Raw genomic sequence first — 18,111 nt, 5'->3', positions numbered from 1 at the left:
CTCAGTGATAGCGCTGGTGGAGCAGTTCAGGGCTCCTCAAGGGAAGGAGGGGTAGTGTTGGTGCAAGGGCCCATGACTCCGAATACCCCTCAGTGACCCCAATAAGATGATTGCTCAGACCAGTACTGATCTTTTGTGTAAAAAGAAATATGTTTGATGGCATCTGTTTCTGTAGATACACATGCTCTGCGTACTCATGCCATCGATTGTTGGGTTCGGAAGTGTGCGAGTTGTTTTTCTTCTAAAAGTCTTTTGAGTCATGAGGTGCGATGGCTCCTCTTCTTGCTGGTAATGCACATGATTATCGACTACATTGTTAGATTGCTTTCTTCTGGTGTCAGGTCCGGTTGTGTGTTACGGAGCTTCGGGTCAAGATCGTGGTTTCAGACTCGTTCCGTTTGAGATCAACCCGATCTTTGTTGGTATTGTTATTAAAGCGTTTCCTTCTAACTAGATAATGCCCTGCTGATGGAACAAACTCCTTTCCAGTTCTGCCCAGGGTGCCACACAAAGACCCTGCAGACCGACCAGCACCAGGTCTGCAGTCTCTGTTTGCCTTATGACCACATTGAAGAGGACTGCAAGACCTGCCAGTCGATTTGGTCTACAAATACTCGACAGGACGAAGAGCACATTGCGGGAAAATGAAGAGACAGGAGGTCGAAGACACTCCCGATATCTTCCAACAACAGGATGTCAAACAAGAGGAGGAAGAATTCCACACTGAAGAAGAGACTTTTTCCATATAGGGTTCAGACTCTGAGGTAGAGATAGACCTCTAATTGCAGGATCTCCCACCGGGTCAGTGTCCTATAAGTACCAATATGCCCATCCTACCACCCAAAAAACATCCATACTCCACCGAAATGAAGGCTTCTGGGCCACCGCTACCAACAGGCTATGGTCGGCACTGAAAATGTGATTCGGATGCACCACCCTTAGGCCCGGCACTGAAACACAAGCCTAAGCTGACCACCTCAGTGCCAAGCCAACCAGCTCCACCTTCGGCACTGACCACTTCGGCATCAAAAGATGCCTCTCACACAGCTTTGGCATTGACTGTTTTGGCACTGAAACATCCTAGACCAGCCCCGAAATCGGACTTAAGTGCCTCAGTCGAAATATTCTTCATAAAATGAAGGAGAAACTTGATGCCAGACAAAAGCAGATTCACATACAGCTGCAAACCGGGCATACTTGGCAAAGACTCTTACTACCACACCTTCATCAAAACAACAACTTTCTTTTGAAGAGGCCATCGTTTTGGCAGTGCCTTCTACTAAGAAAAGGAATACTGATAGAGACTGCAGCCCTTTACATCCTCCTACACCAGCCTCTGCTCCACTCCCAACACCACCACCTTCACCCTCTCCCCCTCAATCACAGAGTGACACTCTAGATATCACTCCTCAGGGTTCGCTGCACTCTTCACTGGTGGACATGGGACAAGGGATTATGCCTTTGATGTACCACAACCCTCTGATCCCTAGTCAGCTTATGATGTTGGCCCACAGCCTGATACTGACCCAGATCTTTACCCTGTTAGGCACTCTCCTCCAAACAACACCATCTCCTTCCAGGAGCTTATTGGTAGGACAGCCACATTTCACCAGGTATGCTTACATAAAGGGCCCATAGAAGATGAATTTTTATTTGAGACCCTCTACATCACAAAGGGCAACACCGTACCTCCCTGTACTCGAAGGAATGTTGAGGCACGCAGTTGATATCTTTAAAGATCCTGCAAGGGCCTTTATTATCACACCAAGGGTGGATAAAAAATATAAAGCCTCGCTCTCTGACACTATTTTTAATAGACGGCAACCCCCACCTGATTCTTTAGTGGAATCCAGAGCCCGTAAGAGGGCTAATTCCCAAGCTGCCAGTGACTTTCCATCTCCTGACAAGGAGAGCAAGCTTATTGATGCATCATGCAAGCATGTTGCAGCTCAATCCGCCAATCACTGGTGTGTAACTAATACTATGGGGTTGTTAGCTAGGTATGATTGTGCCCATTGGGACGAGATGGAGGTACTCCATGAGGAGCATAGTAAGAGAGGACAGGAGATAGTTACTGAGGAGCAGTCCATCGCTAATAACTCTATTAGATGTGCAGTAGACTCTGCGGACACAGCTGCCAATGGGATAAACACAAGTGTCCTGCTATAATCAGACACGCTACGTATATCAGGCTTTAAGCTAGAAGAGCAAAAAACCATCTTAAATGTTCCTTTTGACTCAACTCCTTCTGGCACTCAACTTGACCAAGCACTCCAAAAAAATTTAAAACGACACAGAGGTTGCAAAGTCGCTGGGTGCACTTCAAACCCCTAGTACCCATGCTTCCCTTCGTCGTCCATCCAACAAACCAGGCTCCAAGACAACATCTTCAGATGCCTTGTCCTCTGATTACTAAGGACAAAGCCATCAGTCTTCTCCCAGAGGTTACTACAGAGGTACATACAGGGGAAATAACACAATGGGAGGGGCAAAAGTGCTTCACCACGTGACACAGCCCCCACAAAGTAGTGCCTCCCTTTTCCTTGCCCCCTACTATTCCACACCTGTCAGGGGACGATTACAACAGTTCCTCCCTATCTGGCAAAACATAACATCGGATCAGTGGCTGTTGGATATTATCCAACATGGTTACTGTTTTGAGCTCATTTCCACACTTCCAAATATTCCGCCTCTCACTCACAAACTTTCAATGGCACATCTAACCGTGCTCAAACAGGAAGTTCATGCTCTCTTACCCAAAGGCACTATAGAACCTCTCTCTATACAACATCAAAGGTCAGGAGTATACTCACTATACTTACTAATTCTCAAATAGGATGGGTCCTTGCGTCCAATACAAGATCTACGGTCATTAAATCACTACATCCTGTCAGAACATTTTCACATGGTCACGGTACAGGACGCAATCCCACTTCTCCAACAGGACAATTAATTCCCTCTCTGCACTATTCTTAAAGGACACCTAGTTTCACATTTCCATAAATCCAGCACATCACAAGTATCTCAGATGTGTGATACCAAGCAATCATTATCAGTTCCATTCTGAGTCACTACTGCACCGCACGTATTTACATAGTGTATATCAGTAGTAGCAGCACATTTGTGCAGACAAAACATCCATGTCTTTCCATATCTAGACAACTAGTTCATCAAAGCCAGCACTCTTCCACCATGTCTCCATCTCACCCAAACTACCATAGATTTAATACATCAACTAGGCTTTACCATCAATTTCCCAAACATCTCACCTTCAGTCTCTGTAGATTCAACCCTAGGAGCTATTCTAAACATACTGCTGGGTTTACCCTACCCCAATGCAGAACAAATACAAAATTTTCAAACACAAATATCTTGTTTCCAAGTCAATCAATATGTCACAGTTTGAATGGTCATGACACGTCTAGGTATAATGACTTCATGCATCGCCATAGTGATGAATGCAAAACTACCCATGCGTCCACTACAAAAAATTCCTAGCACAACAACAGTCTCAGTCACAGGGTCAATTTAGACATTACAACCAAAGCACTCTGTTCGTTCGAACAATAGAAAATCATAAAGTCACATGTGTTTCAGACAAATCCGTCATGTGTTGCAAAATCTTCTTTTATTGTGAAATCTCAGTTCAATTCATATTTCCGTACAGTTCTTCATTACAGCTGTTCGTATTTGACAGCCAACACGTGTTTTGTCACAAAGTGGCTTTATCAAGGCTGTAAGGTATAAAAATGAATATAATTACATGAACCTAGTGTACACAAAATGCACTGGCTTTGCCTCAAGTGACTATCCAGCAAAAAATGTGGCATGCCTGCACCAAGTGTGATATAAAAATGTAAATTGATAGTCCGATGGAGGCTCCCAGCAAATGTGTAGATATCCACTACAGGAAATATAGCTTATGTGGACATAAATGCGGGTAGATAGATGTCAGGATAGAAAACACCTAGAAAGTGTCTATTTAAGTAAATGAAAAAGAGAAGAAAATCATGACATCCACTGTTATTATCCTTGGTGTGCTTTAGTCCCTGTGGTATATAGCAGAAAAATGTCAAAGTTTAAATATATTACTAACCAACCAGTGTTCCAAACAAGTCATATTGTCGTGTCAACAGCTTAGCTCCACTGTATGTCAATATCGTAAGTGAGGGCAGTATATTCCAATAAAAGGGTTTCAGTAGAGCAATCTGTATTCTAATACTCGAAAGGTTTTTCTAGAAATTATCTGGCAGTGGCCATGATAAGCCCAGTGATCTGTTGGCAAAGAAAAGTGAAGGATAAGTATCAGTAAAGAGACCCTGGCGAGTTAACTGTAGTTTGTTAGGTAGTGGCCATATTAAATACACAGCACATTTCCTAGTCTGCGAAAAATATATGTGGGTTAATTTGAGGCTACATAGTGCCCGACCTCCCTGTGAGTTGCGTAGCCTAGTAACTGAGAAAAAGAAACACAAAACTTTAGTGGAATGCTTGTAACCAAAAAATAAAATCGCTGTCGAGGAATATTATGTGAATGTTGACACGAGTCACGGAGTATGTATTATAATATGTAAGGTGCCCACCAAAACGTATGCATAAGTTACTCTATAGGTCACGTGTGCCAAGTATTCATCGTAAGTTATTAATGACAGTCCACAGTCCATGTCCATGGACAGACGAACATGAAGTATTATATAGCATGTCCATACTGGTAAAAATTCCTGCTGCCACATGGCAGTGTGTAGCCACGAACAAGCGTCATAAAGTATAGAATAAACTAAATAGTGTGTCCACCAAAGTGCACATGTATTTCACTGTTGGAGCACGTGTGTCAGAGTATTCCACGTATAACTTATATTTGAGAGCCCACAGAAGCTTGTGGGACCGTCGGCGTTTGTGAACCTGGATTCATATCTCTTGTGCAGTAATGTGCATCAATAGTAAGAAGGGGAGAACCCATGCCGTAATGAGTCTATGGTGACAACCACAGCCAGTATACTGCTGTTTCAACTTGTTTAAGAGTGCATGCATACTCAAAGTGAGTCCATATGGCCTGCCTTCCTCTCTGTCTGTAGAATTGAATTGTCGTGGTGACGGAAATTAAGTCCCCACATAACGTACAGGTTGATAACCATACAAAATCAGACATTGACAGTCCACTTCACTATATGAAAAAGTACTTGTATTCCTTACGTGTGCATGACCAGTTGCTCACAAAGTCACTAACCTGCTAAGATGGTAACTGGTTCCAGAAGTTTGAGTAGTAACTTACAGCGTCTCCTGCTGCCCAGCGTTACGACCGTGTGCTGTCGGGAATCCTTAGTGACAGGGTCAGTTGAAGGATCTAGCGTTGGTAGACAGCTGCACTCATCGCAGTGGAGGAACAAAAACAACCTGTTAAAAGGGTGGCCTTTCCTCGACCCTGTTCCCCAATTCATACTGACAACAGACGCATCACAGACTGGTTGGGATGCTCACTATCAGGATACACTCCAAGGTCTCTTGGAAACCAGACATTGGGGTCTCCACATCAGCTACCTAGAACTTTTTGCTTTTCACCTAGCGTTGAAAGCATTCACTCATCACCTGATAGGCAAGGTTGCCTTGATCCGACTGGACAACCTGACAACCATCTACTGTTTACAATAACAGGGGGGGCACATTCTTTACAGTCGTCTTGCCTATCGCAGACAATCTGGTGTTGGGCTCTCTGTCACAACATATATCTATTAGCGGAACATCTCCCGGAAACGCACAACAATTTTTCCGACCTCCTATGCAGTATGCGGCAACAAGTCTACGAGTGGGAACTCCACCCACAAGTCCTACTCCCCTAATTTCAAAAGTGAGGGTTTCCTGACATAGATCTGTTCGCAACAGCGGACAACGCAAAATGCCCAAACTTCGTCTCCAGGTTCCACACCCCCAATCCAAAGGCAGTGCTCAATGTATGAACTGGTCAGGGATATTTGCCTATGCTTTTCTGCCTCTCCCTAATCTTCTTTGTCTGGTTTGGAAGCTCAGGTAAACATTCCTCACACTAATACTAGTGGCTCCCACATGGGCCTGACAGCCCTGGTTCAGCACCCTCCTCGAACTATCAGTTGTTCTTCACAAGAAGCTTCCCCTCAACTGCACCTTCTCACTCAGAACCATCGAGAAATCAGGCAACCCAAAGCCAAGGAACTAAATCTAAAAAATTTGGCTCTTGAAGTCAGAGTTTGGATAAGTTTTCTTAACTTGACAGAAAAATGTATGGACATCCTTAAGGATGCACGCAAACCCACCACTAGAGCATGTTATGCAGCAAAATGGAAACGTTTCGCTTACTTTTGCCATTCAAAACAAATCAACCGTTTTAAAGCCACAGTACAAGACATTGGTGGTCATTCCAACCCTGGCGGTCCATGACCACCGGGTTGGAGGACCGCGGGAGCACCGCCGACAGGCCGGCGGTGCTCCAATGGGCATTCCGACCGCGGCGGTAAAGCCGCGGTCGGACCGGCAACACTGGCGGTCTCCCGCCAGTGTACCGCCGCCCATTGGAATCCTCCAAGGCGGCGCAGCTAGCTGCGCCGCCGAGGGGATTCCGACCCCCCCTACCGCCATCCAGTTCCCGGCGGTCCGCCCGCCGGGAACCGGATGACGGTAGGGGGGGTCGCGGGGCCCCTGGGGGCCCCTGCAGTGCCCATGCCACTGGCATGGGCACTGCAGGGGCCCCCGTAAGAGGGCCCCTAAATGTATTTCACTGTCTGCTGCGCAGACAGTGAAATACGCGACGGGTGCAACTGCACCCGTCGCACAGCTTCCACTCCGCCGGCTCGATTCCGAGCCGGCTTCATCGTGGAAGCCTCTTTCCCGCTGGGCTGGCGGGCGGCCTGAAGGCGGCCGCCCGCCAGCCCAGCGGGAATGTCAGAATTACCGCTGCGGTCTTTCGACCGCGGAACGGTAACCTGACGGCGGGACTTTGGCGGGCGGCCTCCGCCGCCCGCCAAGGTCAGAATGAGGGCCATTGTGTCCTACCTACTTTACTTGCAGAAGGGAAACTTAGCATACGCTTCTATACGCTTGCATCTTGCTGCAATAGCTGCTTACCTACAAAATAGGCAACACCTTTCTCTTTTAAAAATTCCAGTTATCAAAGACTTTATGGAAGGGCTTAAACAGATGTTTCTACCAAGGACTTCTCCTGAGCCTTCTTGGAATTTTAATGTAGCACTTACAAGGTTCATGGGTCCCCCATTCGAACTTCTACACTTATGTCTTCTTCAACTTTTAACTTAGAAAGTAGCATTCTTAGGGCCATATTTACAAGCCTCGTGGAGTGGGGCAGCACCTTGCTGCGCTGCCCTGCGCCACAGAGAAATGGCAGAAATGCACTGTATTTACAAGATACATTGTATATCTGTCCTTTCCCCCCTGTGTAGGTGCACAAATTGCTGTCTAGCACCACCATGCAAGAGTTCTGCACAAAAACAATCCCAAGAGGCATTTTCCTCTTTTTGTGTTGCTGCAAAATGCAGTACACATAGAAAAAATGAAAAACGAGGAGAAATTAAGATATTTCTTCTAGTTGGGCCAGCCCTGGGGATGTGTAAGGTTTTGACACATTCCGAGATTTACATATTCTTGTAAATCTGGGAATGCGTCAAAACCCATGGGTGTTTCATAGTAACACCCACGCAACGCCCATGGAACGCCTTCCCAGGGCAGAGTAACGCAGTGCAGCAATTCTTTCTGTGTTGCGTTACTCCAGATTTATGATGCCACACAAGGGCACATTGCGGTGCCCTGCATGGCTTCATAGATCTGCCTTAGGAGTTACATTACTCTGCGGCACAACCAGGGTCGTAAATATGGCCCTCAGTCTCCATCACTTCACTTAGGTGTGTTAGTAAGCTCCAGGCTTTAACTTTAGAAGAACCTTTCTTCCAAATACAGAAAGATAAGGTTCTAAGTTCCTACCTAAGGTTGTATCTCAATTCCACCTGTCAGCCAATCCACTGAATTGAACGTTTTTCCCCCTTAACGAGATTCTGTTGCAGAAAGAGCTGTCCTCACACTACATGTTAAAAGAGCACTTGTATTCTACATTGGTAGAACTAAAACGTTTAGAAAGGCCAAACAACTTTTTGTTGCTTTTTCCCCACCACACGAAAGCAGCCCTATATTGAAATCGGGTATAGCCAGATGCATAGTAAGATATTCCAAACTTGCTATGCTAAAGCCTAAATACCTTTACCTATTCCTCCTAGAGCTCCCTCCAGGCACAAAAAGGGAGCAACCATGGCCTTTTTAGGAGATATTCCAATCACTGACAAATGTAAGGCAGCTACATGGTCCCCTCCACACACCTTCACTAAACATTGTGTGGATGTTTTAGCACATCAGCAAGCTAATGTAGGTCAGACAGTGCTACCCATGCTTTTCCAAACATCTACAAGACCTACAGGTTAGCCACCACTTTTGTAGGGTACTGCTTTACAGTCCATGCAGAATGAACAGATAATGGACGGAATGCGGAACAAATCCAACATTCACCCCAGTCACAGATCTGGGTTTAATCCATCATTTTTTTGCTTATCATGCCACCCCAGTTTGGATCCAGCCATATCCAAATCAGTCTTGATCCTGATGTCCATGGGACCAGTCCAGCCCGAGCTGCCAGGCCAGGTCCTCCCTGGACCAGAAACAATCATCCTGGGACCGGTTTCTGGGTATAATCCTTCATCAGCCAGGCTAGCTTCAATCCAGTGGCGCAATGAACATGGGACCTACATGTGCAGTTTATTTGCCTTTCAGTTACACTTTTATTTGCATGGGCACCTTTTTGTTTGTTCTCTTTCTACATTCCATTCACACAAGACTGAGGGAAAACAATCTAACAATGGAGTTGATGACCATTGCACACTACCAGTAAGAGGAGAAGTAACTACTCGTGACTCAAAAGACTTTTTTTTAAAGAAAAACAACTTTCAAATTTCTGGGCCCAAAACTAGATGGCAGGAGTATGCAGAGCATGTGGATCTACAGGACTACATGCAACAAACCGATGCGTACTCAGTAAGTAACATTTTCCTTATTACAAATGCTCACCTCAGCACACTAAATAATACACACAATTGGACTCTCAAGACTAGCGCTGTAGTGCTTCTCAGGGCAGTGCTACCCCTCTGCCTCCAAACTGCCCCACTTTCCCCTGCTGAGCCTCTCACTACCACCTCTCTTCCTCCACACTACACTACGTCCTTGGCATATTCAAGGAGGCGACCCCAGTTGCTGCCTGCACTAGCCATGCACGAGTGACTAGCTTTGGCCTTGAAAGATTTTCAGCTCTTCCGTAATACAACTGCTGAGTTCTGACAGGTGTAACACTGGTGGATGCGTCTGCTTCTATCTTATCCTGGCTGTGGCCTTCAGAAGAGTCCAGGAGCCTGGATGCATCACACCCTCACGCTGAACACTGAGTAGCTTGCACTGCGCCTTTCAAGCAGTCGGTGGGAGAGGCACACTAGGGCAGTTGCAGATGTAAAAACAAGGTGATGGATGGAATGGTTTGTAGGAGGCTGGCCTGGTTTGTAGTGGGTACCTTGGGTACTTACACCTTATACCAGGTCCAGTTATCCCTTATTAGTGAAATATAGTAGTGTTCTGGCAGCTTAGGCTGACAGAGGTAGCTATAGCAGAGCAGCTTAGGCTGAACTAGGAGACATGCAAAGCTCCTTACCACTTATAGTTACACAGTACTTATACACAAGTAAAGACAAGTGTTACCAAAAATAAAGGTATTGATTTGGGTGACACAGTACCAAAAATATTTTAGAGACAATACTCCTTCTGGAGGTAAGTATTATACACAATATATACACTAGACACCTAAATTAGACAAGTAAATAGTCATAGAACAATGCAAACACTAGGAAATCCTATAGAATGCAATGGGAGAAAATAGGTCTAGGGGCAACACAAACCATATACTAAGAAAGTGGAATGCAACTCACGAATTCCCCCTCCCTCCCCCCCAGACAAATGTGTGTGGGCGGAATCACTGGGAGAGTAAGAATACAGTAAAGGTGAGTATATTACCCCACCCAGAGCCCAGAAAAGCAGGAGTAAAGTACTGCAAGTTTCCTTAGGACACACTACAGCTCGTTTTGGGGATTTTGCATCAGCCAACCAAGTCTGCAAAGAACAACTGCTGGATTATTGGACCTGAAGACCTGCAAAGGAAGAGGACCACGTCCAGAAGTCGAAAGAAGCACAGGAGCCCCTGCCAACCCAGAAGAGGGTGCAAAAGAAGAGTCCCAGGTTAGTCGTAGACTGCAGAAATGCCCCCTAGGAGGATGCCAGCGGGTTCCTGCATGATGCAAAAGATGTCCTACGGTGTGAAGATCATTGCAGACGTGATTTGGTGTTGGAAGGCGCCAACAAGCCGTGGCTACGACAAAAGTGCGTTTTGCGTCAAAATGGTGCTGGATGGTCCTCAACTCTGTGCGAGGAGGAAAAGGGGGCTCTCAGCACTTTGAAGCGCCCTCTTGATACCAGCTAGCACCCCTAGGAGTCGCAGAATCTGGGTTCAAAGGAGGTGCAAAACGCGGTTGATGCAGCACAACAAAAGAAGGTCCCACGCCGCCAGAGGACAACTCAGCGAGTTGTGCATCACAGGATGGAGTGCTGGGGACCTTGGCCAGGCTGTGCACAAAGGAATTTAGGAGAGTCCACAGAGGTCTCAGGAGGAGAAGAAGACGCAGAACACAGGGGTACTGTCGCTCCTGGAAAAGGCAAGGTCTTACCTCCTCCAAATTGCGTCAGCAGGACCTCAGGACAATCTATTTCGATGATGTCCACCCTCTGTGTCCTTAGGAGCACACTCATCGCTGTGAGAGGAGTCCCAGGGTACCATCTTGGAAGGTGCCTGCTTGGAGCAGGGGAGTGACTCTGTCACTCCACTGGAGATTTCTTCGGTCCTTCTGGTGCAGGATGAAGACAGGGGAGTCCCCAGAGCGTGCACACCATGGAAACTGTTGCAGTTGCTGACTTGAAGCTGAGGTTGCTGAAGAAAAGTATCTCTTGCAGACACTTTGTTGCAGTTACAGCGTTTATGGAGCAGGCTGCGGTTGATCCGAGGACAGAAGAGTCTGAAGTTGTTGCAAAGGATTCCTGAAGGAAACTTGCAAGCAGAATCTGAAGAGAACCCACAGGAGAGACCCTAAATAGCACTGAGAGGGGAGTGGCTACCTTGTCAGCTAAGGGCCTATTAGCAGGGGTCTCTGACGTCGCCTGCTGGCACTGGCCCCTCAGAGCCCTTCAGAGTGCCCCCATACCTGGCCAAGCAAGATTGCTGAAGTCTGGGACACACTGGAGGAGCTCTGGGCACCAGCCCTGGGGTGGTGATGGACAGGGGAGTGGTCACTGCCCTTTCCTTTGTCCAGTTTCCTGCCAGTGCAGGGGAGAAGGGATCCCTAAACCAGTTTAGACTGGTTTATGCAAGGAGAGTACCATCTGTGCGCTTCAAAGCAATTCCAGAGGCTGGGGAAGGCTACCCTCCCCAGCCTGTAACACCTATTTCCAAAGGGAGAGGGTGTAACACCCTGCTCTCAGAGGAAGTGCTTTGTTCTGCCTTCCTGGGACTGGGCTTCCCAGCCCCCAGGAGGGCAGAACTCTTTCTGTGAGGTGGCAGCAGCTGTAGCTGCAGTGCAAGCCTCAGAGAGCTGATTTGGCAGTACTGGGGGGTCCATGGTGGAGCCCCCAGGATGCATGGAATTGGTTCCCCTATACCAGATTTGGAAGGGGGGTGGGGGACAATTCCATGATCTTAGGCATGTTACATGGCCATATTCTGAGTTACCATTGTGAAGCTACATATAGGTATTGACCTATATCTAGTGTGCACATGTAATGGCGTCCCCGCACTCACAAAGTCCAGGGGAAATGGCCATGAACTATGTGGAGGCAAGTTTGCTAATGCAATGGTGCCCTCACACTTAGTAACTTTGCATCTAACTTTCAGCAAGTGAAGGTTAGACATATAGGTGACTTATAAGTTACTTAAGTGCAGTGAAAATGGCTGTGAAATAGTGTGTGCACTATTTGATGCAGGCTGCAGTGGCAGTCCTGTGTAAGGGTTTGTCTTAGCTTCCTATGGGTGGCAAAAGAAATGCTGCAGCCCATATGGATCTCCTGGAACCCCAATGCCCTGGGTACCTAGAAACCATATACTAGGAACTTATAAGGGGGGGGGGGGGTCCAGTGTGCCAATTGAAATTGGTAAATGTAGTCACTGGCCTACAGTGACAAATTTAAAAGCAGTCCGAGCATAAGCATTGAGGTTTGATTAGCAGAGCCTCAGCGACACAGTTAGGCACTACACAGGCATACACATTAGGCCACAAACTATGAGCACTGGGGTCCTGGCTAGCAGGATCCCAGTGAGACAGGCACAAGACACTGACATATAGGTTTTTATCTATGAGCACTGGGGTCCAGTGAGACAGTAAAAACACACTGAGACACACCCACAAACAGGCCAAAAGTGGGGGTAACCATGCTAGAAAGAGGCTACTTTCCTACATGGTTAAATTAATCTCAGCCACTGGCAATCACTCGGGCTACAACCCAATCCACCGGTTTTTTTTTTTTGCGTACCAAGGCACCCCAGTTTGGACCCCACCTTATGCAAATCATTCTTGACCCTGCTCCCCATGGGAACAGTCCAGCCTGAACTACCAAGCCAGGTCTTCCCTGGACTGGAAACAAAAGCATCCTGGGACCGGTTTTGGGGTATCACCCCTCATCAGCCAGGCTAGCTTGAATCCAGTGGCACAGTGAGCCCGGGACACACATCTGGGCATATCCAGGGCACTTAGGTCTGTAAATGCAAAAACAACAAGATAATGGATGGAATGATGAACAAGGTCAAACATTCATCCTCAATCACAGGTCTGGGCCTAAACCCATAGTTTTTTTTGCTCTCCACACCATCCCAGTTTGGACCCAACAGTATGCAAATCAGTCTTTACCCTGCTCCCCATGAGAAAAGTCGAGCCCGGACTGCCAGGCCAGATCCCTGTGAGGCCTTGCTCCCTCCAGGCTTTCTCCTCATCCTCACAGGGCACACTGGTCTTGACGGGCAGAATGCTGGTGCTCCATGCCCAGGGCAGTGTTCTTGGCTCCTGGTTCTTGACCTCTCACCCAGATGGGAGACTGGTAGACCTTGGTTTCTGGTGCTGGTTCCAGCAGCAAGAAATCTTGTCGATGTTCCCTCGCCTGATGAGACTGTGCTGTTCACTATAGTATGGGGCACTTGCTTCAACCTTTATAGTCCAGCTCCAGAAACACGTATGATTTAGTGCCTGTCCTTTGAATTCATGTTGGGGGGAAGCGAGGTCTGCGCCTTTGAAGTGCTCTCTCCTCTGCACAGCCCTTTGTCAAAGGGACAGCCTGCCCCAGCAGGAGTGTCTCCAGTTCTAAGTGACCCACAGCACTGTCCGAGGAGTAACCGGGGATCAGACTTTACAGTCACGATCCACTAAAATATGCCCCATAAAGGTCAAAAGGATTAAGCCTTTCTATTTGATTTCCAGTGCGGATTGTCTCCTTGACAATCAGCCCAGGCCCCACTGCCCTGTAACTCTTCCTAGAATCAGAATCCTTTGATGTGCATGGAGGTTGCTGTGCTTCTCTCCCTTCAGTGTGTGTATGTCCCACCCCAGCCTTCAGGAACGTCAGCAATATCCATCTCCTGTTTGTGGGTTGCACTCCTCATCTCCACAGCCTCCTCAGGCCATGGGCTTCCAAAATGGAACCCTCAGGCCTCTTATGTTATGTACCATCAACCAGCACACCCGTTCAAGTAACATACATTCAATGCAAGCCAAGGATTAGTTAACTACGCAGCCACAGATGACTGCCTGGAGCCTGCAATTGTCCAGTCTGAAATGTCTGTCTGCCACAGGCTGGGAACCCGTTGTTGCTGAAAATGTGAGTTTCTGCACAGAACAGCCTCACCAATCTTAATCCAGTGAATTGGCTCTGGTGTGCCGTCTGTGGCTTTTATGTGTTTTACCCCTTATATTTGTGTTCCCTGCATTCATTTCATTACCTAATGTCTGAAGATTAAATTGACAGCTAGTTTTGAAGGATTGTCTTCTTCCCCCATTCACAAAATGGTTTGACACTGAAATATATTTTTACTATCTGAAAATTAATTTTTCTTCCAGCATTTAAGATAAGAGTATGAAACAGGGTCCTTGGACTTTCTTATCTGACACCTTACCTTCTAAGAGTATTTAACTTACAGATGCATGGATAAGATGCTCCTTAATCCTCTTTCCGCAAGAGTACTTCCAGTCTCATAGTCATTTCTCCATTTTTTCAGGTCATATACTACACTGAAATGTACAAGATCTTCGGAGACCTGACAGAGCAGATTGATGAGCCGGGAATGACAGATGAGGAGAGGGAAAAGGAGAACGAGGCCAAGCTCAGTGAACTGCGATCTCTGTCAATTGTAGCTGAGGACTGACGTGCCAACAGGACTCTGCTTACCATGAAGGTAGAAGAGCCCTGTGCTTGACATCAGCACCAACCACTACTAAGGACTTCTGGCAACTACCTTCTTCAACATCGCCCACCCATCCTTACACTAAATCTAAGAACATTGGCCTAGCCTCCCCTTTCCACTCTCCTACAGTAAGGCATAGGTCAGTGGCCAACTTCTATTACCTATCCATTCATTGAAACTGAATACACTGGCCTGTATTGTTCTCCAGCCACCCGTGCCTTGTCATGAAATCAGTCAATATCATTAATTTTCATCCATCCATGCCCTGAGACTGGAGTCTTGGGGCAGCAGTTGTTAGAATGATCTGTCATCTTCTTGACTGGTTTATCCTCGAGCTGATATCTGTGGTTCATACTCATCCCTTGTAGCTACGTATACCATGCCAGCAGGGCCATTTTGTTATCTTTATTCTGCCCCACCATTCTGTACTCTGGGAATGAGTTTGTTAGTATGTCTTCAGCATTCTGAACCACTCACCCACTTAGATTGTCATCTTTTTCCTTCCTGACCCATTTATGTGAGGACATCTTGGGTCAGTGGCTAGTTGCTTTTCTGTTAGTGTTTGTGTCTCAAAGAAGCCTCGTCCTTAGTTGCTCCTCAAATTTTGAGGAGTATTGATGTTGAAGGATGCTTTTTGATTAATACCCCTCAATTTTATGGATGGCCTTCCAGGGGCTGTTCACCTGTGGTTGAAGTGACACGTTTGAGGGTATGAGCTGTGGGATTGTATTTAATGTTGAGATTGAAGGATCTACAGGACCAGGGTTTGAGATGGAGACACATGCAGAGAAAGGAGATGTTTTGAAGAGTCAGGCAGGATATAATATATCCACATTTTGGAACCCAGATTTTAAATGTAGATTTTAGGAAACTATGATTTCTTCTCTAGGGATGCAGGATGCGTTTAAGGTGTTTTGAGGAATGGGATCTTAGTTGTGACCAAACTGAGTAAGGTTGCCCCAGACATGAGGTCCTGGGTGTGAGGTTGAGGCTTTGGCTAACATTGCTTCCTCGCCTGGGGTATCAGTTTTTCATTGACTGAAGTTTGGTATGGTGCTACTAGAGATGTAGTACTAGATGTAGAGACTTGTGCATATTTTGGAACTTCCAGTGATATGGTGCTGGGTTTTAGATGGAGATTTTGGTAGGAAATGGTAGTCCAAGCACTAGGTTCTAGTTTTAAGGTGAAATCAGAGGGTGTGGAGCTCCCATGTTGTAGAGTCCTGGCTTTGATTGGAGATATCAGAAAGGTATTTTGTGCTCACTGAACTGATGTTTAGTGTGAAGGTTCATAGCAGTGCATGATTGTCCAAAAGCTATAGCTCTGCCGTGAAGGGTGGAAGTTTGGGAAGGGTATCTGTCCATGTCCTGAGTGTCTTTGATATATGTTCAGGATCACACTTGAAGCTTTTTCATTTATATTCCTAGTCTCGCCTTTGTGTTTAGTTGCTGTATAATGAAGAACTTTGACCTCTGCAAGTGGCATCAGTGTGCATACTTGCCCTTTGCATGGAGCATTGCTTCCCATGTATCTGTTCTGCTGATATCTGAAAAATCGAGATACATACTGTAGCACAGTCGGAAAATTCTGTGAATCCACATCCGTCCATTTTTTAAAGATGTGTATTATGCTTCTGTGCTCTTATTTGCTGTTTTTCAGTGCGGCACCGTTTTTCAGTTTGTCTCCTTTTAGACTGTTGGTGTTTCCTTTCTTTTCCTATTGTTTCCATTTGTGCCACTTGCGCCCATATATCTCCTTCTTGGCCACTTTGGAGATGTCCCTATTTAGCCCTATAAAGGAATTGTTCTTCTGTTTGTTCATGATGCAGCATCATGTGTGCTCAGTCACTATTTCTTCCTGTGGAGCTCTTCTGGCCATTCTGTACGTGTTGCAACCGTGGTGGTGAGAGCTAAAAGAAAAACAGAGAAACCGAACATTCCAATTTTCCACTTGGCAACGAAAATGGCCTGCTCTCAGTTCACGCCTTATTTTGAGCCCATCTGACTGACGTAATTCTGTGTTATGATTTTCATCTTGCAATGAATGGGAATGAAACTTGCATGTAGGCAGCAGTAATGCACTAGAGGTGATCATGGTTTTGGTTGTAATGCCACAGTAGAAGTTGCAGACCAGAAGCACCCCCATATCTGATGGCACTGATGAACCTCATGCTGCAGATGGTCATGATCTGTAGCTATTATTCATGGGAGCTGGTGTTGGTCATGCAGTAGATCAAGATCCATGGTGAAAAAAAGTATCTTGATTGTTGGAGTCATACTGTCGATGGTCACACTCAATGGAGGGAGTCTTGCACCGATGATAAACGTATATCGGAAGGAGCCTTATACTGCTCTCCTTAGTAAATGCATTCATAACCTGCTGCTTATCCTGACCATCCATTTTCTCCTAGCCTCCTAGAATCTGACTCAAGTTATGAGACATCAGGTTTAGCAGTGCCACTGTGACCTCTGCATTTGGCAGCAGTTCATCAGCATTTCCTCAGCAAGCTACAATGGATTTTCACCTCCCCCAGGTCTCTGCAACACCAGTGCTTGTGGGTTTAAAAACAAATGGGCAGCAATGGCACAGGCTTGTGTGTGGAGGGCCTCTACATATACCCAAAGCGCACCAGCTCCAGTCACTTGCCATTTCTGTTATACAATGGTTAAAGTGCCCCATCATGCACTGAAAAATCCTACCTCAGCTTGTCATCACTGTGGGCCAGGGAAAACGCATAAGAAAACGCTGCCATCTCTGTCTGTTTGTTACTTTACTTAATTTGTGAAGGTTGGGCGATTGTGTGGCAGGCCCAAAAGGAATTTACCTAAACCACGGAAGGTGCTTTTATCAATATTATTTTAATAAAATTATTTAAATGCTTACAGTCGCTGTGTATTCTGTGAAAACTCGAGGCCTGAAGTTCCATATTAGGATCGTAGGAGGAGAGCAAGGGAGTATTCCTAGCACGTGAATGTGTGGATGTTAGAGGTGGATATGGTGCTTACATATACATGCGTGAAACTAAAGATGTTGGGTGACTACAGTGTTTGCCCACATGGGATTAGAAAAATTGAAAGCTCTATACAAAACTTGCACAACAGGTGGAATGCAGTTCACTTGCAAGTTGTATACAAAGCTTGCAGTTCTGCTAGTCATTGTGACATGTTTCAATACAGTTACATTAAAATGTCTACCATTACTTTTGTGCACCTTTGTAACTGTGATGTAATATGTTCTGCGTTTACTGTAATCCTTCAACTTTCAAATCATTAACAACAACAAATTTGTTCCTGTGTTAAATTGCTTTTCTTAATTAATGCTGAAAAGAAAAATCCGACCTAATATATTTTCTTAATTTTATATGCATTCTACAAGGTCAGCCTCGTCTACATTACCATGCTTTAATAGTATTCCATGATCTAGTGGTTGGGTCTGGAAATATCCTAGGTTATTAAAGGTTTTTATTTTCGGTGTTAACATATTAAGGCCCAATGCCCCAATGCTGCTACCCCATACTCCATTCTTTTTCAACTTCTGGGTTTGGAAG

At 46.0% G+C, this 18,111-nt stretch overlaps 1 protein-coding gene across 2 annotated transcripts in view; it reads left to right on the top strand.

Moving 5' to 3' along the window:
• The window catches only part of BIN3 (bridging integrator 3), a 182,080-nt gene extending 164,632 nt beyond the window's left edge, over positions 1-17,448 (top strand). For both annotated transcript variants that reach the window (XM_069214055.1, XM_069214054.1), the window contains exon 9: positions 14,378-17,448. In XM_069214055.1, coding sequence (XP_069070156.1) covers positions 14,378-14,524 — 147 coding nt within the window. In that variant the 3' untranslated portion in view covers positions 14,525-17,448. The remainder of the gene's footprint in view (positions 1-14,377) is intronic.
• The last annotated feature ends 663 nt before the right edge of the window (positions 17,449-18,111 follow it).

This window comes from Pleurodeles waltl, chromosome 11 (genome assembly GCF_031143425.1).
Source record: "Pleurodeles waltl isolate 20211129_DDA chromosome 11, aPleWal1.hap1.20221129, whole genome shotgun sequence".
In the NCBI taxonomy this organism is placed as follows: domain Eukaryota; kingdom Metazoa; phylum Chordata; class Amphibia; order Caudata; family Salamandridae; genus Pleurodeles; species Pleurodeles waltl.
Note: the sequence above shows the minus strand (reverse complement) of the source record. Positions and strands in the feature narration are given on the sequence as shown.